This window comes from Phacochoerus africanus, chromosome 2, assembly GCF_016906955.1.
Source record: "Phacochoerus africanus isolate WHEZ1 chromosome 2, ROS_Pafr_v1, whole genome shotgun sequence".
NCBI classification, from domain to species: Eukaryota; Metazoa; Chordata; class Mammalia; order Artiodactyla; family Suidae; genus Phacochoerus; species Phacochoerus africanus.
In genome coordinates, this window is record NC_062545.1 from 218,492,790 (window position 1) to 218,516,837 (window position 24,048).

Here is a 24,048-nt window from a genome sequence, read left to right on the forward strand (position 1 = left end):
GATATCATGGAGCTGGAACTATAGTTTGTAGCCTTATCAGACTGGCCTTTTTCAGTTAGCAATTTGCATTTAAGGTCCCTTTATGTCTTTTAGTAGTCTGATGGCTCATTTCTTTTTATTGCTGTGAATAACATTATGAATGTTCCCCAGTTTGTTTTATCCGCTATTTATCTGCTGACCTGCTTGAGAATATCTTGGTTGCTTCCAGTTTTGGGCAATTTTGAATAAAGCTGCTCTAAACACTTGTGTGCAGGTGTTTGTGTAAAATAAGTTTTCCACTCATTGGATAAATATCTATGAGTGTAGTTGCTGGATAGTACAGTAAGCCTGTATTTACCTACTTAAGAAACTGCCAGAATGTCTTCCAAAGACAGTATGAATTCCCGTCAGCAGTGAGTGAGAGTTCCTGGTTGCTCAACATTCTCATCAGCATATGGAGCTGTTAGTGTTTGTGATTTTAGCCATTCAAAGTTATAGTAGTATCTCATTGTTTTAATTTGCAATTCCTCAGTTCCTAATAGTATATGATGTTGAGCATCTTTTTAAAAGCTTATGTGCCATCTGTATAACTTCTTTAGTAATATGTCTATTTTGACCTTTGGTCTATTTATTAATTTTGTTATTTTTGAGATTTAAGAGTTCTTTGCATACAAGTCCTTTATCATGTAAGCATTTTACAAATGTTTTCTCCCAATCTGGCTTGTATTTTCATATTGTAACAGTGTTTTTTGTAGAGCATAAGTATTTTAATTTACTGAGGTCCAGCTTAATCACTTTTCTTTTATGGAGCATACTTTTGGTGTATATAAAAATCATTGCCAAACTTGGGTTCTCAACATTTTCTCTCCTGTTACTTGCCTTCTAGAAGTTTCACAATTCTGCCTTTTATAGTTAGATCTGTGATATATTTTGAATTAATTTTTGCAAAAGGTATAAGGCCTGTGTATAGATTCATTTTTGGCCTGTGGATTTCCACTTGTTCCAGTACCATTTGTTGAAGACTGTTCTGTCTCCACTGAATTGCCTTTGTTTCTTTCTTTTTTTTTTTTTTTTTTTTTGCTTTTCCCCGGCTAGGGGTCAAATCAGAGCTGTAGCTAGCTGCTGGCTTATGCCATAGCCACAGCAATGCCAGATTCAAACTGCATCTGCCACCTACACCACAGCTCACAGCAACTTCGGATCCTTAACCCACTGAGCAAGGCCAGGGATTGAGCTCATGTCCTCATGGATACTAGTTGGGTTTATTACTGCTGAGCCACAAGGGGAACGCCTGCCTTTGTTTCTTTATCAAAGATAGTTGACTGTATTTGTGGGGGGCTATTTCTGGGCTTTTCCACTTTGTTTTACTCTTCTATTCTATTCTTTTCCTGTTACTGCACTGTCTTGATGCCTGTAGCTTTATAGTATGTCTTGAAGTTGGGTAGTATCAGTTTTCTGACTTTATTTTTCTTCTCTATACAGCTTATTCCTTGTTTTTTGTCTTTCCATATATCAATTTGTCGATACTCATAAAATAACTTTTTGGGATTTTGATTGGAATTGCATTGAACCTATGGATTGGATTGGGAAAAATGACGTCATTATTGACTCTTTCTATCCATGATGTGGGATGCCTCATTTATTTATATAGTGTTTGATTTCTTTTTGTATTTATAGTTTTCCTCATATAGATCTTTTATATATTTTGTGAGATTTATGCCTAAGTATGTCATTTTTGAGGTGCTAATGTAAATAGTATTGTTCATTGATGGTGCATAGGAAAGCAGTTGACTTTTGTATATTAACCTAATATTCTGCAACCTTGCTATAACTGTTACTAGTTTCTGGAGTTTTTTGGTTGATTCTTTTGGATTTTCTACATAGATGATCATATCATTCACAAAGAGAGTTTTATTTCTTCCTTCCCAATCTTTATACCTTATTTCCCTTTTTATAATCTCACAGCATTAGCTAGGGTTTCCAGTATGATTTTTTTTTTGTCTTTTTGCCTTTTCTAGGGCTACTTCCCACGGCATATGGAGGTTTCCAGGCTAGAGGTTGAATTGGGGCTTGTAGCCACTGGCCTACACCAGAGCCATAGCAACGTGGGATCTGAGCCGTGTCTGCAACCTACACCACAGCTCACGGCAATGCCGGATCCTTAACCCACTGAACGAGGCCAGGGATTGAACCCGCAACCTCATGGTTCCTAGTCGGATTCGTAACCACTGTGCCACGACGGGAACTCCTCCAGTATGATTTTGAAAAGGATTTGTAAGAAGGTCCCTCCTTGCCTCATTCCCAATCTCAGTGGAAAGGCTTTCTTACTGAGTATGATGTTAGCTGTAGGTTTTCTGTTCCCTTCCATTATTAGTTTGCAGGAGAGTTTTGTGAATGAATGTTGGATTTTCTGTTCACTCTTACGATCATGTGGGGTTTTTTTTTTTAGCTTATTGATGTGATGGATTACATTAATTGATTTTCAAATGTTGAGTCAATCCTGCATTCCTGGAATAAATTCCATTTAGTTATAGCAATAATTCTTCTTATACATTGTTGGATTTTATTTGCTGATACGAAGATTTTACGTCTGTATTCATTAAAGGGTACTACTAATGGCTTTGTGTGGTTTTGATATTAGGGTAATGCTGGTCTCATAGAATTAGTTGTAAAGTATTCCTTCTGCTTCTATCTTCTGGAAGAGATTATATGGAATTGTGTAATTTCTTCATAAAATGTTTGGTAGAATTCACTAATGATCCCATCTGGGCATGGTTCTTTCTATGTGAAAGGTTATTGTTATTTCATTTTTCAAAATTAAAGTGCAGTTGATTTACAGTGTGCCAATTTCTGCCATACAGCAAAGTGACTCAGTCATACATACACACACACACGTTATTTTTTAATATTATTTTCCGTCATGGTCTATCCCAAGAGATTGGATATAGTCCCTTGTGTTATACAGTAGGATCTTGCTGTCTGTCCATTCTTTTTACATTTTTTTTTAATTTTATAACTTTTATTTTTTCCATTATAGCTGATTTACAGTGTTCTGTCAATTTTCTACTATACAGCAAGGTGACCCAGTCACACATACATGTATACATTCTTTTTTCTCTCATTATCATGCTCCATCATAAGTGACTAAATATAGTTCCCAGGGCTATACAGCAGATCTCATTGCTGAGCCATTCCAAAGACAATAGTTTGCATCTGTTAACCCCAAATTCCCAACACATCCCACTTCCTCCTCCTCCCCCTTGGCAACCACAAGTCTATTCTCCAAGTCCATGATTTTCTTTTCTATGGAAAGGTTCATTTGTGCCATATATTAGATTCCAGATGTAAGTGATATCATATGGTATTTGTCTTTCTCTTTCTGACTAACTGCACTTAGTGTGAGAGTCTCTAGTTCCAGCCATCATTTTGTTCTTTTTTTATGGCTGAGTAGTATTCCATTGTGTATATATACCACATCTTCTTATCCATTCATCTATTGGTGGACATTTAGGTTGATTCCATGTCTTGGCTATTTTGAATAGTGCTTCAGTGAACATGCAGGTGCATGTGTCTTTTTCAAGGAAAGTTTTGTCTGGATACATGCCTAAGAGTGGGATTGCTGTGCCATATGGTAGTACTATGTATAGATTTCTAAGGTACCTCCATAGTGGTTTGACCAGCTTACATTCCCACCAACAGTGCAGGAGGGTCCCCTTTTCTCCACACCCCCTCCAGCATTTGTTATTTGTGGACTATTAATGATGGCCATTCTGACTGGCATGAGGTGGTACCTCATAGTAGTTTTGATTTGCCTTTCTCTAATAATCAGAGATGTTAAGCATTTTTTCATGTGCTGCATGTCCATCTCTCTGTCGTCTTCAGAGAAATGTCTATTCAGGTCTTTTGCCCATTTTTCCATTGGGTTATTGACTTTTTTGCTGTCGAGTTGTGTAAGTTGTTTGTATATTTTAGAGAGAAAGCCCTTGTTAGTTGCATTGTTTGAAACTATTTTCTACATTCTGTAAGGTGTCTTTTTTTTTTATGGTTTCCTTTGCTATGCAAAAGCTTGTCAGTTTGATTAGGTCCCATTGGTTTATTTTTGCTTTTATTTCTATTGCCTTGGGAGACTGATCTAAGAAAACATTTGTAAGGTTGATATCAGAGAATGTTTTGCCTATGTTCTCTTCCAGGAGTTTGATGGTGTCTTGTCTTACTTTTAAGTCTTTAAGCCATTTTGAGTGTATTTTCGTTTATGGTGTGAGGATGCGTTCTAGTTTCATTGATTTTACCTGCAGCTGTCCAGTTTTCCCACCATCATTTACTGAAGACTGTCTTTTTCCCGTTTTAGATTCTTACCACCTTTGTCACAGATTAATTGACTCTAGGTATCTGGGTTTATTTCTGGGTTGTCTTTTCTGTTCCATTGGACTGTACGTCTCTTTTGGTCCCAGTACCACACTGTCTTGATGACCGTGGCTTTGTAATATTGCCTGAATTCTGGGAGAGTTATGCCTCCTGCTTGGTTTGTGTTCCTCAGGATTGCTTTGGCAATTCTGGGTCTTTTATGTTTCATATAAATTTTTGGATTGTTTGTTCTAGTTCTGTGAAAAATGTCCTGGGTAATTTGATAGGAAGTGCAGTGACTCTGTAGACTGCTTTGGGTAGTATGGGCATTTTTACAGTATTAATTTTCCACCCCAGGAGCATGGACTACCTTTCCATTTCTTTGCATCCTCTTTAATTTCCTTGATTAATGTTTTATAGTTCTCAGCATATATGTCTTTCACCTCTTTGGTCAGGTGTATTCCCAGGTATTTGATTTTTTGGGGGTGTGATTTTAAAAGGTATTGTATTTCTGTATTCCTTTTCTAACATTTCATTGCTAGTATACAGAAATGCGACTGATTTCTGAATGTTAATCTTATATCCTGCTACGTTGCTGAGTTCGTTGATCAGCTCGAGTAGTTTCTGGGTTGAGTCCTTAAGGTTTTCTATATATAGTATCATGTCATCTGCACACAGTGACAGTTTTAGCTCTTCTCTTCCAGTTTGGCTACCTTTTATTTCTTTTGTTTGTCTGATTGCTGTTGCTAGGACTTCCAATGCTGTGTTGAATAAAAGTAGTGAGAGTGGGCATCCTTGTTTTGTTCCAGATTTTAGCAGGAAGGCTTTCACCTTTTTTCCATTGAGTATTATATTTGCTCTGGGTTTGTCATATGGCTTTTTTGGTATGTTCCCACTTTGGTAAGAATTTTTATCATGAATGGATGTTGGACTTTGTCAAATGCTTTTTTCTTCATCTATTGAGGTGATCATGTGGTTTTTGATTTTTCTTTTGTTAATGTGGTGTATGACATTAATTGATTTGCATGTTGAATCATCCTTGTGAAATTGCAATGAATCCCACTTGGTCGTGATATATGATCTTTTGAATCCCACTTGGTCGTGATATATGATCTTTTCTGTATGTTCTTGGATTTGGCTAAATTTTTTTGAGAGTTTTGCATCTAAATTCTTCAAGATATTGGCCTATAATTTTCTTTTTAGCAGTATCTTTGTCTTGTTTTGGTATTAGGGTGATGGTGATTTCATAGAATGTCTTTGGGAGTGTCCTTATTCTTCAACCTTTTGGAAAAGTTTAAGAAGAATGGGCTTAAGTTCTTCTTCATGTGTTTGGTAGAATTTGCCTGTGAAGCCATCTGGTCCTGGACTTTTGTTTGTAGGGAGTGTTTGTATTACATATTCAATTTCATTTCTGGTGATCTGTTCAGTCATCTTTTTCTTCTTGATTAAGTTTTGGCAGGCTGTAAGTCTCTAGAAAGTTGTCCATTTCTTCTAGGTTGTCAAGTTTATTGACATATAATTGTTCATAGAGTTCTCTTATGGTTTTTTGTGTTTCTGCAGTATCCATTGATATTTCTCCCTTTTCATTTCTTATTTTGTTTATATGAGTTCTTTCTCTCCTCTTCTTGGTGAGTCTGGCTAGAGGTTTGTCAATTTTGTTTACCTTTTCAAAGAACCGGCTCTTGGTTTTATTGATTTTTTTTCTATTGTTTTTTGAATCTCTATTTTATTGATTTCCTCTCTGATCTTTATGATTTCCTTCCTTTGCTGACTTTAGATTTTGTTTGTTCTTCTTTTTCTAATTCATTTAGGTGTTGGGTTAAGTTATCAATTTGAGATTTTTCTCCTTTTTTTAGGAATACCTGTATTGGTGAATTTTCCTCTCAGCACTGCTTTTGCAGCATCCCATAGATTTTGAGTGGTTGTGTCTTTATTATCATTTGTCTCGAGGTATTTTTTAATTTCCTTCTTGATTTCCTCATTGACCCATTGGTTTTTTTTAGTAGCATGTTGTTTAGTCTCCATGTAGCCAGTTTTTTCTCATTTCTTTTCCTGTGGTTGATTTCTGCTTTTTCATGCCATTGTGGTCAGAGAAGATTCTTGAAACAGTTTCTATACTCTTAAATTTTTGAGGCTAGCTTTGTGTCCTAGTATGTGATTGATCCTTGAGAATGTTCCATGTGCACTTGAGAAGAATGTATATTCTAATTTTTTTTCAGATGTAATGTCCTGAAAATGTCAATGAAATCTAACTTTTCTACTGTGTCATTTAGGATCTCTGTTGCCTTATTGATATTCTGTCTAGAGAATCTGTCCGTTGATGCGAGTAGGGTGTTAAAGTCTCCTACTATGATTGCAGTCTCATCACTTTCTTCTTTTATGTCTGTTAGCATTTGTTGTAGGTATCTTGATGCTCCTATATTAAGGGCATATCTATTCATGATTGTAATATCTTCTTCTTGAATGTATCCTTTTACCATTAAATAGTGTCCTTCTTTGTCTTTCTTTATGGCCTTTGTATTATTTTTATTATATTTATAGGTGTACAACAATCATCACAACCAGATATTATAGCATTTCCATCCCAAACCCTCAGTGCATCCCCCCACCCCCCAACCTGTCTCATTTGGAAACCATAAGTTGTTCAAAGTCTGTGAGTCAGTATCTGTTCTGCAAAGAAGTTCATTGTGTCCCTTTTTAGATTCCACATGTAAGAGATAGCATTTGATGTTCATGTCTCATTGACTGATGTCACTTAGCATGATAATTTCTGTGTCCATCCATGTTGCTAAAAATGCCAGTATTTCATTCTTTTTGATGGCTGAGTAATATTCCATTGTGTATATGTACCACATCTTCTTGATCCACTCCTCTGTCGATGGACATTTAAGTTGTTCCCATGTCTTGGCTATTGTGTATAGTGCTGCAGTGAACATTGGAGTCCATGTGTCTTTTCGAGTCATGGTTTTCTCTGGATAGATGCCCAGGAGTGGGATTGCTGGATCAAATGGTAATTCTATTTTTAGTTTTCTGAGGCATCTCCATACTGTTTTCCACAGTGGTTGCACCAATTTACATTCCCACCCGCAGTATACTAGTGTTCCTTTTTCTCCACACCCTCTCCAGCACTTATTATTTGTAGATTTTTTTGATGATGGCCATTCTGGCCTGTGTAAGGTGGTATCTCATAGCGGTTTTGATGTGCATTTCTCTAATAATGAGTGATGTTGAACATCTTTTCGTGTGGTTTTTGGCTATCTGTATGTCTTCTTTGGAGAACTCTCCGTTTAGATCTTCTGCCCTTTTTTTGATGAGTTTTTTTTTTTTTTTTTTTTGGTATTGAGCGGTAGGAGGCATGTATAATTTTTGGAGATGAATCCCTTGTCAGTCGATTCATTTGCAAAAATTTTCTCCCATTTTGTGTGTTGTTTTTTGTTTTGTTTAGGGTTTCCTTTGCTGTGCAGAAACTCTTAAGTTTAATTAAGTCCCATTTGTTTATTTTTGTTTTTATTGTCCTGGCCTTCATTTTAAAGTCTATTTTGTGTGATATGAGTGTTGCAGCTCCTGCTTTCCTGTCTTGTCCATTGGCCTGAAATATCTTTTCCCATCACCTCACTTTCAATCCATATATGTTCTTTGCCCTAAGGTGAGTCTGTTGTAGACCACAGATTGGAGGTTTGTTTTTTTTATCCAATCTGCCACTTTGTGTCCTTTGACTGGGGCATTGGGTCCATTGACATTTACAGTAATTATTGATGTATATGTATTTATTCCCGTTTTAAACCTTTTTTTTCCAGTTGATTCTATGTTTCTCCTTTCTTCCTTTTTTTATTTTTTTGGTGGGTGATTTCCATTTATTTTATGCTTGAGTACTTTTCTTTTTAGTTTTTGTGAATGTAATCTTTGGTTTTGATTTGTGGTTGCTCTGTTTTTTTTAAGTATGTTAATCCCTTCCTGTATCTGCTTGCTTTAGCCTGAGTCATATAGGCTCAAACACATTATTAAAAAAAAGATTCTATATTTTCTTACTTTCCTTCCCCATATTCTATGATTTTGAAGTCTTTTTTTAACATCTTCATATTTGTCCTTTTGTTGTTCCTTGTGTTATCATTGCTTTTGCAGTAGTTCTTTTTTTCCCTCTTTTAGATGTGTATGCTGGCTTATTTAAGTGATTGCTTTCCAATTGTGGTTTCCTCCATCCTACTAATTCTTACTTCTTTTTTATTTAGAGAAGCCCTTTCAGTATTTCTTTTAGAATGGGTTTTGTATTGCTGTACTCTTTTAGCTTTTATTTGTTGGAGAAATTCTTTATTTCCCCTTCTATTTCAAATGATGTTCTTGCTGGATAGAGTAATCTAGGCTGCAGTTTTTCAGAACTTTACATGTATCTTGCCACTCCCTTCTGGCCTGTAGTGTTTCTGTAGAGAAATAAGCTGATAGCCTTATGGGGGTTCTGTTATAATTAACACTTTGTTTTTCTCTTGCTGCCTTTAGAATCTCTTTAACTTTTGCCATTTTTATTATATGTCTTGGTGTGGACCTATTTGGGTTCAACTTATTTGGTACCCTCCGTGCTTCCTGTATATTGAATCAGTTTCCTTTATTTTATTTTATTTTTTTTTTATTTTTATTTTTTTTGTCTTTTTACCACAGCACCTGGCAGCATATGGAGGTTCCCAGACTATGGGTAGAATCAGAGCTGTCACCGCTGGCCAATGCCACAGCCACAGCAATGCCAGATCCGAGCAGCATCTGCAAACTACACCACAGCTCACTGCAACATTGATCCTTAACTCACTGAGTGAGACCAGGGATCAAACCTGCAACCTCATGGTTCCTGGTCGGATTCATTTCCGCTGAGCCACGACAGGAACTCTGTTACCAGTTTTCTTTAGATTTGGAAAGTTTTCAGACATGATTTCTTCAAATACATTTTCAATCCGCTTTTCTTTTTGTCCTGGAATTCCTATTATGCGTAGATTGGCCTGCTTTATATTATGCCATAGATATCTTATATTGCTTTCATGTTTTTTTTCTCTTGGTTTTCTGTCTGCTGTCCTGATTTGAGTGATTTCCGTTATTCTATCTTTAAAGTCACTAATTCATTCCTCTGCATTATTCATTCTGCTCTTTAGTGCCTTTAGCTCAGTTTGTGTCTCTGAAAATGAATTTTCTAATTTTTCTATGTTCCTCCTTATATTTTCTAGTTCCTTTCTAAAGGAATCTGCATTACTGTTCATACCTGCTCTTAATTCCTTGATATTCAGCCTTAATTCCTTCAGTATTTTCACTCTCTCCCTTTTGACCTCAATGTCTGTCACACTGCAGAGATCTGTTTCATTGTTTGCTGTTTCATGTGAACTCTGTTCCTTTAACTGGGAATGGTTTCTGAGCTTCTTCATCTTGCTTATGTCTTTCTTTTTCTATAAGTTTAGGGAAGCCAAACTGTCCTCTTGGAGGGCTACTTCTATGCAAGAGCACCCCTTTGTATTTTGTGGGGGATTACTGTTTATTTTTGGTGTGGGGGTTTGAATATTTGCTGTCTCTTTCTTCGGTGTGAGCAGGCTGTTAGCCCCAGGGTGCTGAGTGTGAGAAGGAGGCAACGCATAGGGCTAGTAGTCAGTGCCTGGTTGCTGGACTCTCAACAGCAGCAAGGATGTGCAGGAAGGTGGCACAGGCTACTCTTAGTTGCAGGACCCTGGGAAGTGGTAATGAGTCTTAGGCAGATTTACAAGGTACCCAGAGCATTTGGCAGTGGCAGCAGCAGGGTGTGTGAGTTCCCAGGGGATTGGGAGCAACAACAGTTAGTGTTGGATTGCAGTGCCCACCTCTGAGGTGATTGGAGCCACATGTGGTGCCTTTTCAGGGACCCCTAGTGGTAGTGCGCCATGCCCACCTCTGGAGTTAGTGATAACTGTAGTGGTTTGTCCCTGCCACCTACAGACCACACGAGCAGCACCCCATCCCACTTAGTCCACGCAGGAGGTGCTGTACCAGCTGTTCCTAGTTGTAGGGCCTTGGGAAGGGACAGTGATCAAGCATCTGGGCGCTGCCCAGAGTGTTTTGGGGTGGCAGCTGCAGGGCAGGTATGTTCCCAGGGCAGTGAGAGCAATAACGTGTGGTGCTTAGTTGCAGTGCCCTCTTTTTTTCTTGCCGACCCCTGAGGTGACTGTGGCCACAGGTGGAGCCCACTCACAGGCCCCCGGTGGTGGCAGCCCTTGCCTCCCTCTGGCCTCCAAGATGACCACCATGGTCTGTCCTTGCTGCCTGTAGATCACACAAGACACACTATGTCACACTTAGCCCCCCCAACTGCCCTTAGCCCATACAAGAGGTGCCCTGCTACTCATAGCCTGCCCAAGAAGTGCCCAGTCTCCTGTAGCCTGAGCAAGTTGCTTCTTACCACCTGTAGTCTGCACCAGAGGTACCCCACTCTCTGAGAACCCAAGCACAGGGAGATTCCTATGGCAGTCTGCCCCTCCTCCTCTCACTCTCCCCAACAATGGCACCTTGCTTCTCCTGCCATCCAGACCTTCTCCTGGGTTCCCTCTGCCTTGGTGTTCCACTCCCCAGCCTGTAGCACACTACTCCCCTGCCCAAGGCACAGCACTCCTTAGTCCCTTAGGCTCTCCCCACACAGCCAACCCTAGTCCTCTACCCAGGCCTGACCTCCAGAGCCTGAGTCTCAGTGCCAAGACCCACCTGAGCATCTCAGGCTGTGGTGTCCAAGGCCAGTGGTTCAGATATGTGTGGCTCTCACTCTGCTTTGCTCTCCTCAGTCCAGCGGCTGTGCTTTTCTCGGTGACTTTGAGGTCCCTCTGTCTAGGCTGATCTCCCAGTCGGTTAGGTGGCTTCCCAGGGTGTGGGTTCCTTTTCTCCTTCACAGCTCCCTCTCAGGAATGCTAGTGTGGTCCTGATTCCTTTTCTCAGTTTCTCTTTTTTTCTTTTGTTCTACCCAGTTATATCAAGAGTTTCTTGCCCTTTTTGGAGGTTGTAAGTTCTTCTGCCAGCATTCGGTAGATGTTCTGAGTTGGTTTACATGTAGATGTGCCTTTTGGATGTGTTGTGGGAGAAGGTGAGCGTGACATCATACTCCTCTGCCATCTTGATCTGCCTCTGCTTAAATTTTTTTTATCGTTGTTGACCTAACAGTGTTCTGTCAATTTCTGCCGTGCTACAAAGTGGCCCAGTTATGCATATATATATATATATACATTCTTTTTCTCATACTGTCTTCTGTCATGTTCTATCACAAGTGATTGGCTATAGTTCCCTGTGCTATACAGCAGGACCTATTGCTTACCATTCTAAATGTATTTGCATCTCCTAACTGTAAACTCCCAGTCTATCTCACTCCCCTTTCCCATTCGCCAGCAACTACAATTCTGTTCTCTATATCTGTAAGTTTGTTTCTGTTTTGTAGATAGAGTCATTTGTACCTTATTTTATTTCATTTATTTACTATCTTTTACTTTCTTTCAGGGCTGCACCTGCAGCATATGGAGATTCCCAGGCTAGGGGTTGAATCATAGTTCCAGGTGCCAGCCTATGCCACAGCCACAGGGATCTGAGCTGCCTCTGCAACCTACACCACAGCTCACAGCAATGCCAGATCCCCAGCCCGCTGAGGGAAGCCAGGGATCAAACATGCATCCTCATGGATACTAATCGTATTGTTTCCACTGCACCACAACAGGAACTCCTGTGCTTTATTTTAGATTCCACATGAGTGATATCATATGGTATTTGTCTTTCTGACTTCCTTCGCTTAGCATGATAATCTCTAGTTGCATTCATGTTGCTCTAAATGCCATTCTTTCTTTTTTATGGCTTTATTTCATTGTATGTATGTACTACATCATCTTAATCTATTCATTTGTCAATGGACATTTAGGTTGTTTCCATGTCTTGGCTTGTGAATAGTTGTGAATAGTGCTGCTGTGAACCTAGGGGTGCATGTATCTTTTGGAATTAAGAGTTTTTGTCTGGATATATGTCCAGGAGTGGGATTGCTGGGTCATATGGTAATTCCATTTTTAGTTTTCCATATGCTTTCCATAATAGTTGCACCAACTTACATTCCTACCAGCAGTGTAGGAGGGTTCACTTTTTCTACATCCTCTCCAGCATTTGTTATTTGTAGACTTTTTAATGATAGCCATTCTTCTGACTGGTATGAGGTAGTACCTCTTGGTGGTTTTGATTTGCATTCTCTAATAGTGATGTTGAACATTTTTTCATGTACCTACTAGCCATCCATATGTCTTCTTTGGAGAAATATCTATTTAGGTCTTCTGCCATTCTTCGATTGGGTTTTTTGTTTTTTGTTATTGAGTTGTTTGAGTTGTTTGTATATGCTAGAGATTAAGCATCTGTTCAATTTTCTAAGTACCACTCACTCAAGAGACTTTTTCCCATTTTATATTCTTGCCTCCTTTGTTGAAGATTAATTGATGATAGGTGTGTGGGTTTATTTCTGGTCTATTCTGTTTCATGGATCCGTATGTCTGTTTTTGTACCAATACCACACTGTTTTGATTATTGTAGCTCTGTGGTATTGTTTGAAGTCTGGGACGGTTTTGCAGGTCATTGTTGAATTTGTTTAATGAATAAAGGACTATTTCAGATTTTTTTTTCGTCTTGTGTGTATATTGGCAGATTGTGTCTGTGAAGAAGTTGGTCCATTTCATCTGGGTTATCAAAGTTTTGGGCATACAGTGTTCATAATCTTACTGTCCTTTTACTCTCCACAGGATCTGTAATGATGTCACCTCTTTCATTTCTGAGATTAGTAATCTGTGTCTTCCTTTTTTTCCTTATTTTGGCTAGAGGCTTATTGATTTTATTGATCTTTTCAAAGAACCAGTTTTTGGTCCCGTTGCTTTTCTATATCAGTTTCATTAATTTCTGCTCTGTTTTTAACTATGTCTTTTTTTTTTTTTCCTACTTAGTCTGAATTTAGTTTACTCTTTTTCTAGTTTATGGAAGTGGAAGCTTAGATGATTTTAGATTTTTTTTAATTAAAAAAACCATTAAAGTATAATTTACTTACAATGTTTTGCTAAATTCTGCTGTACAGCAGAGTGACCCAGTCATATATATATGTGTGTGAATACATATATACACACACACACACATTCCCTTTCTTATCTTCCACTGTGGTCTGTCCCAAGAGACTAGATACAGTTCCCAGTGCTGTACAGTAGGAGCTCATTGCTTATCTATTCTAAATGTAATAGTTTGCATCTACTAACCCCAAACTCCTAGTCCCTCTCTCTCCTTCTGCCCTCCCTCTTGTAGATCTTATATAATTTATGTATTCAATGCTGTATTTTTCCCCCCAAGCACTATTTTGGCTGTACCCCACAAATTTTAAATTTCAGTTTAATTTATAAAAAATTTATGAGACTTCATTTCTTATTTATAGGTGTGTTCTTTAATCTTCAAGTATTTGGGATTTTCCATCTATTTTTTCAGTATTATTTCTAGTTGAATTTTATTGTGGTCTGAAAGCATACTTTGTGTGTATCTATTCTAAATTTGTTGAGCTGTGTTTTTTGTAGAGGAACTGGTCTCTTGTTAAATTTTCCATGTAGTTTTGAAAAGAATGTGTATGCTGGATGAAGTTGCTGGTGTTGCTGGATGAAGTTGTAAGAATGTTTCTGATGGTGTTGTTTAGTTTAGCTGTATATCCTTACTGATTTTCTGCCTGTTGGATTTGCCAATTACCAAGAGAGGATTGTTGAAGTCTCCAACCATAATGGTGAATTTGTTTCTTTCTCCATTCTATCAGTTTTTGCCTCACCTATTTTGGTCTGCTTTTAGGAACATATCAATTATACTTATTTGATATGATTGACATATCTTAGAATTTTAATTATGCTTGTTAAAATTACTTTTAGTGGTTTAGAGTTTGTAATATGTTCACTTTCGAATAACTCTATTCTGCTTCATGGGTAGTATGGATACTTCATAATGTAATATTCCCAGTTCTTCCCTCCTGGAATTCTATAAAGTTGACCTTTGGAAGCATAGGTAAATCAGACACTTTTTTTCCCCCCCCCCTCTTTTTCACTTCTTCAGCTTTTTAATATCTTGCATGTGGGTGTGTTTTCTCTCAGCTTTATTATTGTGGATAGCAACTTGAGAGCTTACAGTGTTTTTAAAAAGAAACTGAGGCAGATTATAATTTTTAAGGAGCTTTATTGAAAAGCCCTTAGTGTCAGACATTGGTTGTCAGATAGATCCATAACAGCATTTGACCTAATATTCGTAGACAGTATGACTTTGTTTACTCTTTTTGGTATATTTACTGTGTTTAAAACTAGTAATTAGCTCCAGGAGCTTCTCAGCTGGTGTTCTCGCCTCTAAATCTAATATTATTTTCCAGAAATACATTTGAACATGCCACTTCCATACTTAAAGAACTTTTAAAGATTTCCTGTTGCTGCAGAATACGCCCAAATTCTTTGAGTTTGTCTGGTCTTTGGTAGTTTGGCCCGTGTTATCTATTTCAGCTTTTTCAGCCGTTCCCTTGATGCACTCCTTAGCTGCATCCAGTTGCTCCTTTCTGTCCAGTCCCACTTTCACTCTTGGTGAGAGTGATACTTTCTTGATACTGCCTCCCACCCAGACTGTTTCTCCTTTTGGCAAATTGCAGTGATTAATCTGACCCTTCTCTCTCATTCTCTCCAACTGAGCAACCACTTTCCTTTTTCTTCTCTTTGTACATATCTCAATTGCAGCACTGACCACCTTGTATCATGTTTAGTTCATGTCTGTATTATCCATTAGAATTCAAGGGAGACACAATGGATTGGTTTTTATTTATCTTTCTGTTCTTGGTGCCCAATAAAATCACTGGCACACAGTGGGCACTCAGATGTGTTGCATTAAATTAAATTTGGCATTTTTCTTTTCTTTTTAAGATGGTACCCAGATATATGAACAAACATCATCCCAGAAGTTTCTGGTGAAGGTGTTTTGTGGATGGGATTGACACTTAAATCGGTATAATCTGAGTAAAGCAGATTAGTCACCATAATGTGGTGGGCTTCATCCCTTCAGGTGAAAGCCTTACGAAAAAGACTCACCTCCATGAAGGGTGAGTTTTGCCAGGACATAGCTAAGGATGCAAATTTGGTTCCTCCTCGAATCTCCAACCTGCAGATTTTGAACTAGCCAACCTCCACAATCACGTGAGCCAGTTCTATAAAATAATCATCTCTTTCTATACACAGCCTTTCTGTTCTGTTTCTCTAGAGAACCCTAATGTAGGAAGTTCACTTTTAAAAGTTTCTACTACTCTTCATTCTCTATTTGCTGAGATAAAAAAAAAAGGTGATAGAAAGTTGCCTAGGACTTTCATGAGTGAAAAGTATCTGCAAGGGAATTCCCACTGTGGCTCAGCAGTTAATGAACCTGATTAGCATCCCTGAGGACGTGGGTTCAATCCCTGGCTTCGCTCAGTGGGTTCAGGATCCGGTGTTGCTGTGAGCTGTGGGTGTAGGTCGCAAATGCGGCTCAGATCCTGTGTTGCTGTGTCTGTGGCATAGGCAAATACTGGTGAGAAAGTACAGCTCCAATTAGACCCCTAGCCTGGGAACCTCCATATGCCACAGATGCAGCCCTAAAGACAAAATAAAGAAAATAAAACTAAAGAAAAGCATCTGCAGACATATCTTTCTCCCTTGCTTATTTTTATTCATTCATATATATATACATACATACACACATACATATAAATATATATACTTGAGGCCTAATTTACATATATTGAAATGTATAGATCTTATACAGTTCCATTCATTTTTTAAAAATAATTTTTATTTTTTCCATTATAGCTGATTTACATTGTTCTGTCAGTTTTCTACTGCACAGCAAGGCGACTCAGTCACACATACATGTATACATTCTTTTTTCCCACATTATCATGCTCTATCACAAGTGACCAGACATAGTTCCCAGTGCTATTCAGCGGGATCCCATTGTCTATCCATTCCAAAGGCAATAGTCTGCATCTGTTAACCCCAGATTCCCAACATATCCCCCTTCCTCCCCCTCCCTCTTGGCAGCCACAAGTTTGTTCTCCATGTCCATGGTTTTCTTTTCTGTGGAAAGGTTCTTTTGTGCCGTATATTAGATTCCACATATAAGTGATATCATATGGTATTTGTCTTTTTCTTTCTGACTTCCCTTAGTATGAGAGTCCCTAGTTCCATCCATGTTGCTGCAAATGGCATTATTCTTTTTTTATGGCTGAGTAGTATTCCATTGTGTATATATACCACATCTTCCTAATCCAGTCATCTGTCAGTGGACATTTAAGTTGATTCCAAGTCTTGGCTATTGTGAGTAGTGCTGCAGTGAACATGCAGGTGCATGTGTCTTTTTCAAGGAAAGTTTTGTCCGGATATATGTCCAAGAGTGGGATTGCTGGGTCATATGGTAACTCTATGTATAGTTTTCTAAGGTACCTCCATACTGCTTTCCATAGTGGTTGTACCAGTTTACATTCCCATCCCAGGGTAGGAGGGTTCCCTTTTCTCCACACCCTCTCCAGCATTTGTTATTTGTGGACTTATTAATGATGGCCATTCTCACTGGTGTGAGGTGGTACCTCACAGTAGTTTCGATTTGCCTTTCTGTAATAATCAGTGATGTTGAGTATTTTTTCATGTGTTTTGTTGGCCATCTGTATATCTTTTTTGGAGAAATGTCTGTTCAGGTCCTTTACCCCCCCCCCCCTTTTTTGTCTTTTGTCTTTTTAGGACCATACCTGCAGCATATGGAGGTTCCCAGGCTAGGGGTCTAATTGGAGCTGTACTTTCTTACCAGTATTTGCTGTTGTCTTTTTTTGTTTATATCATTTCTACTGGGTGTTTAGTAGTAGTAGTATCTCTTGAATTCCTGATAATTAAGATGTGGAACACTTTTCTAAGTGCTTATTTGACTCTTTATATGTTTTGTTCCGTCATGTCTTTTCCCTTTTAAAAATTGGGCTTGGAGTTCCTGTTGTGGCTCAGCAGTAATGAATCTGACTAGTATCCATGAGCATGAGGGTTCGCTCCCTGGCCTCACTCAGTGGGTTAAGGATCTCGCATTGCCGTAAGTTGTGGTGTAGGTCACAGATGCAGCCTGGAGCCTGCATTGCTGTGGCTGTGGCATAGGCTGGCAGCTGAAGCTCTATTTTGACTCCTAGCCTGAGAACTTCCATAGGCCACAAGTGTGGCCTTGAAAAGCAAAAAAAATAAGGGGGGGGGGGGGGCTCAGTTTATATATTCTAGATAAAATCCCTTAGACATATGTATTAGCAAGATTGTCTTGCCCATTCATTTTCTTCATGAAGTTTTAAATGTTTATGAAGTCCATTTTATCAGGTTTTTCTTTCAGGACTAGTGATTTATGTCCTCCAAAAAACTTGTCTATCACAGAGATAGACTTCCTTTCATTATATTCTGGAAACCTTATAGTTTTAGCTTTCATTATTTAGGTCTGTGATACACCTTAATTTTTGCATATGGTATAAGGTAGAAGTCAAGACTTTTTTCCTTTATGGAGATCCAGTTGTTCGAGCATGATCTGTTGAAAAGACATTCCTCATTGAATTGCTTTGGCACCCTTGTCAAAATTTTTTGACTGTATATACCTCAGCTTTGCCCACTTTTTAACTGAACTTTCTCTTCTACAAGTAGCTTTTTTATTATTTGGTGATCTGTGGCCATTATATTTATTTGTAAAAAATAATTATATATATTGTAGTAATAAGTTCATTCAGTTTAACACAGAAAGGACTTGGAAAATCTAGGAAGAGAGGGAAGCTGAAGGACACAAGATAGTAGTAGTGAAATAAATAAGATTTGGTAGTAAACCAATGAAATAAAGCACTTCAAGGGTAGTAAGTGCCTTGGCTGACAATTTTGAGGTTGAATACTTTTGTTTTCTAGAATTTAAATTTTTAATTGGAAATTTATTTTGCACCAACTGGTTTTCTTGTTCTTTCCAATACCTTTTTTATTTCATTTAAAACCCAGCCTGGGAGTCCCCATCATGGCTCAGTGGTTAATGAATCCAACTAGGAACCATGAGGTTGTGGGTTCGATCCCTGGCCTTGCTCAGTGGGTTAAGGATCCAGCATTGCCGTAAGCTGTGGTGTACGTCGAAGACGTGGCTCGGATCCCGAGTTGCTGTGGCTCTGGTGTAGGCTGGCAGCTACAGCTCCGATTAGACCCCTAGCCTGGGAACCTCCATATGTTGCAGGTGCGGCCCCAGAAAGACAAAAACTTAATAAATAGGATTTTCTCTACCATTATGTCCTCTAACTGGCTATATTTTTCTATGTATGAAGGCAGTTCACTTCTCTATGTCAATTTTATATCTTGCTTTTATTTTTTGAGTTAATCATTGATACTCTAGGGTTCTTCAGGTACACCAAGAATTGCAAAAAAAAAAAAAAAAAATTGTGTTTGTTTTAAATGGCTGTGTTTGTTTTAAATGGCTGTAACCACAGCATGTGGAAGTTCCCTGACCAGGGGCTGAATCTAAGTCTCAGCTGCAACCTATGCCACATTGTAGCCAGATCCTCCTAGTGTTTGTTATGTGCTTCACCTCAATATTTGTCTTAATATTGTATGTGGATATATTAAAATCCTCACTTTTGCTTTAGTTTTTGCAGTTATTTATTGGTTAGATGAAGCTTATTCTTTAGATTTTTGAAGAATATATATAGGTTCCTATATGCTTAAATGATCAGGCCAAGATTTAATCATAAGTAACACAGTTTTTCTCATTATAAATTCTGTGCCTTTTCTGCTGCACCTCATTATTTTTCTTTGTTGATACACATGGAATGTCCAAACTAGCAGATCTCATTTAGGTTTGTCCTGACTTTACAGTGATTGTACTGTCTTTAAAGTGATATAAAGCATGACCTTTACAGTCTGGTTTGGATCATGGGTTGCTTTTCTTGTTGCTTTTTAAAATGTTTTAACTGTTCTTCCGTCCTCTTATCCTGCAGGACCAAGCCATATGTCATTCTATGTTCGAACCCACAAAGGGTCTACACTTTCTCAGTGGTCTCTCGGCAATGGCACCCCAGTCACAAGCAAAGGAGGAGACTACTTTGTATTTTATTCCCATGGACTCCAGGCCTCTGCGTGGCAGTTCTGGATAGAAGTACAGGTGGGAATTCCCAGAACAGCTGCTATCACTGAACAGGTTCCCAGGTGGTATTTGACAATAAATTGGGGATCTTGGTATTCTGCCTTTATAGAACTGGAGAACTAACTAATTTTCTCTTCCAGGTTTTGGAAGAACAACCTGAAGGAATGGTTACTGTGGCCATTGCTGCCCACTATTTTTCTGGGGAAGACAAGAGGTCCTCCCGGCTGGATGCTTTGAAAGAGAAGTTCCCAGATTGGACATTTCCCTCGGCTTGGGTCTGCACCTACAATCTCTTTGTGTTTTAATCTTGTGGATGAGCCCAGTGAAAATGCACCATGTGGCATGGTTTCTCCTGATGTCACATGGATGAATTTTAGTAAGTCAATGAATTTTAATGCGCATACGTTCAAAGAGTTTTGTGGGGCTAACACTCTTCAGGGCCAAGCACTGTAATGGTTATGCTGTGGGGTAGTGTGCATGGCCTTTTTGACACTTGAAAATAACAGTTTTCCGGCACTTAAGCACATGTGGGTACTGCCACTACACACATGTCATTTTATATGACCTTAAGGGCAAAAGCCAACAAACCACTTTAATAGATATCACCTTGGGATCATGAATGATATAGAAGGTACTGTAAATCCATTGTTAATGAGACAAGTAACATTTCCAATTAAAGCCCCAGACCATTTGTTGTGTCAGTGGATGGTAGGTAAGATACCATTCACAGGGATAATGATTCCCCTTGAGACCTAACTCTATCTCATTAGAAAGCAGTTGTGACAAGGACTGAGGAAGAACCATCGGGCTTTTGAGGCCCCAGCCTGTGATAAAAGCTGTGCGACTGTAGGCACCCTCTGCAGTGTGCTTTGCATCTCCGAAGCCTCAGTCCCCTGATGTGAAGACCTGTGTTGGGTTGGTGACAAGTGGTACTGAGATCCAACGTTGTAACATTTTTTTTGAGGTTGTTTTCAATGCCTGTTTCCTTCTGAACCATATCCATTCCCCTCTCCACATGCACCAATGTGAGAAGAGCATTTGTCTAGTTATACTTCCTTCGGGTTTCACAGGTTTTTTTGGTTTTCAGGTATTGTTTGTGCAAGTATATGACCTTAATTTCCTTCCTCAGAGCACTGAGATGCCATGGTGGCTATTCTGGGGTGGGAGGAGCATTGGGTTGGGAGTGGCTGGGCATTTTGTATTTATTCTCTTCATTTTTTAGGAATGTTCTGTTACCCAAGCTCAATCCTTTAGGGCATAATTTTATTGATGCACTGGGTCCTTTATTTTTGTCTGTTTTCCAGCCAGTTGAACAGATTAGTTTCTCTGTAAACTTACTGTATCCAGTGGAGCTGGCCTTCTTGAGACTTGAGTTGTGGCTCTGGAATATCTTTCTGTAAAGGTCCATAGACTTGTTCAGATCCTGCACAGTGGCAGCCCTAGGACCTGGAGCTAATTTCCGTGTTGAAGAAGTTGGCTGTGAGTTTGTGAGGCTTTTCTCATGGCTTCCTGTCTCCAGCAGTGGAGAGTTTGATGAGAATAGAACCTTTCTTTTTTCCATTAAAAATGTAAAAAGTAGGACACTTTTTTAGTTTAGCAAGCATAAGCCAAGCAACATTTTAAACAAAGTCCATAGTAAAACAAAAAGGTGGGACTCAGATCTGCCTAAACAGAAAGAGCACAATCAGCTTGCGTCGTAGAAGGAAATACCATGTGAAGTTGCTTGTGTGATGTATACCGGGTACCTTGTGAATCATGCTCCTCATATTGCCTGCCCAATCTGTGACTTAGTAAAAACTGAGTCCACACAGACCAGACAGCAGGGCTGCAGCCAGAGCTTCAGCTCTGATAATTTGCTGTCTCATGTGTGGACACAGGAGCCATTGCTTTTCCTGGACTTGGTAGGAAGCATATACAGTTGACACTTGAATGACATGGTGTTTAGGGGTGCCAACCTGCACAATTGAAAATCTGTGTATAACTAACTTTATGGTCAGACCTCTGTATCCAAGGTTCCTTATCTGTGGAGTCAACCAACCACAGCCCGTATAGTACTGTAATACTTGTTTAATGAAAAAATCTGTGTATAAGTGGATCTGCACAGTTCATATCCATGTTGCTCAAGGGTTGGTTGTGTCACTAGCTTCAAGTGTCCGGTGGTACACATAAGGTTTACAGTGTTTGTAGCTTTTATAGTAGTCAAAATTGTGGAGAAAAACTATTATCTAAATGAATTCAAAAACAGGCATAGTTCTGTTTGTGGGGTTAATCTGAAATACATCATTGGAAATTATTTAAAGGAAAAAGAAAAACAAAATCCCAAGTGTTGAGGAAAGACACTCTATGAGAAAATAGTTCCCTGTAATTTTTTTTCCTCTGGGAAGGATGTTGTTACTCATTTTCAGTAATAATCATGGTTTTCTTCTTGCCTTTGGGTTATTTTCCTGTGTTAACAGTTCTCCCTCATTTTGGTTTTCTTCAACATTATAAAGCTCTGATATTTTATACTGTCTGCAACAATTTGCTCACTAGTGTGAGGGCAGCTTGATATTCTGGGAGACTGTTGTAATACCAAAACAATATTCATGGCTCTGTTAATAAGTACATTGTCAGATCAGTCGTCTCTGAAGTTAGAAGCTGTTCGTTTTCTGAGTATCTGATTATTTGAATAACTAATTTCTAAAAGGGTCTTTTCAAATTCCAACAAATGCATTATTTCCTACAGAACTTAAAATGTACATAAGCACAGTATACTGCACATTCAGGGAAAGCATGAAGGACTGTGATTTTGAAGAAATTCTTAAAATTTATATTGTGTCTGACCTAAAAATGACAGGATTCCTAAAATATCACCACTGAGGGAACCAGAGGCCAGCCTGCTGACTCAGGAAGCTGTAGGAAGAATGACTGTCCATTTCTTTTTCACTGGTTCCCTGAGGATTAATTGTTGCCTTACAATGTTACTGAAATAAACTTTTTAAAATACTAGTATCTTTAACAGAGAAACAGATCTTCATTTTTTTGTTCTGAATCCCCACATGTGAAGGGGTATTTTATGTCTATAGAGCCTTTTAAAGCTTTTCTTTTAAAAAACTGCTGTTAAAAGATCTACGTGGTTCACATGGGTATAACTGCCATTTTAATGGGTCATGTGAGCACAAAACTCAACATAGCTTCAACTGGAATCCATTTACTGTGGAATAAAATCATGCATCTGAATTTCACAGGAATTAATGGCCTATCTGGCAGATAATGAGCTTCAGCATATTTATCATGTCCACTGGCAAAGAAAATCACCAAAGGGCTAATAAAGGATATTCTTTTCTTGGGTGATAAGAGGGAGAGAAGATAAAAATTGTCTTTCAGCTAGAGGATGACACACTGCTCATTCCAATCGCTACATAAGGGAAGGGCAGCACCCCCCCCCCCCAAAACAAGAGTACCCCCCTGTGAGTTCCAAGAGCTCCTATGCAAGTTACTTCCATGAGTGAATTCCCTCCAGTTGTGTACAAGGTCAAACAACTGAACAGAACAGCTGAGTGGAAGAGACAGCTTCTATTCTTAATACACCTTACCTTCTTTTAGGGCTAATAAAGCCTAAATGCATTTATTGCCACTTTATGTCTGGCTGTTTTTATTTGCAAAAAAACCTTAGGCTTTTTTTGGAGCAGGGAGGGGCTGCTTCTGTGCTCTTTGGAACTTCCCAGGCCAGGGGACTGAACCCACATCTCAGCAACAACCTGAACTGCTACAGTGACTATGCTGGATCCTTATCTTGGGCATTTTTGAAGTGCATCAATACTTTTTTTGATACTACTACTTTCTACTAATTTGCTAAGTAAAAATATAGCAAGCATGCTGATAATTTTTTTTCCAAGTTTGGCCATATACCATGAAATGACCAAGTGGGATTTTTTTCTAGGAGGGTAATGTTGGTTTAAAACTTAAGAAATTGGCACTCCTGCTGTGGCTCAGCAGTAACAAACCTGATTAGTATCCATGAGGATGTGGATGTGATCCCTGGCCTCACTCTGTGGGTTAAGAATCCCATGTGGCTGTGGCATAGGCTGGCAGCTGCAGCTCTGATTTGACCCCTAGACTGGGAACCTCCATATGCTGTGGGTGCAGCCCTAAAAAGACCAAAAAAAAAACCCAAAACAAAACAAAAAAACCCCAAAATCAATGTCATATACCATATTATTAGAATAAAGGACAATGTTATAGTTACCTCAATATATGCCAAATTTTTTTTCCCCAAGTCTTAATACCTTTTTATGATAAAGACACTTAAACTAAAAATAGAAGGGAATTTCTTCAACCTGATAAAGGTCATTGATGAAAAACTCAACAGTTAACATCCTAATTTATAGTGAAAGACTTACAATGAAAGCTTTTCCCCTAACATCAGATGTCATACCATTGCCACTACCACTGAACACTGCATTGGGGGCTCTAGTTGCAGATGACGTGATCTATATAGAAAATTTTAAGGAATCCACACACCAAGAAAACGATTATATAGTTAATAAATGAATTCAGCAGTGTTTCAGGATCCAAAATCTA

General features: G+C 38.7%; 1 protein-coding gene across 1 annotated transcript in view; it reads left to right on the forward strand.

The window, feature by feature from the left end:
- Positions 1–23,106, forward strand: part of ERMP1 (endoplasmic reticulum metallopeptidase 1) — a 67,279-nt gene extending 44,173 nt beyond the window's left edge. The window contains 2 exon segments of the mRNA XM_047767675.1: positions 19,340–19,503; positions 19,626–23,106. Coding sequence (XP_047623631.1) covers positions 19,340–19,503; positions 19,626–19,790 — 329 coding nt within the window. The 3' untranslated portion in view covers positions 19,791–23,106.
- Positions 23,107–24,048: the final 942 nt, after the last annotated feature.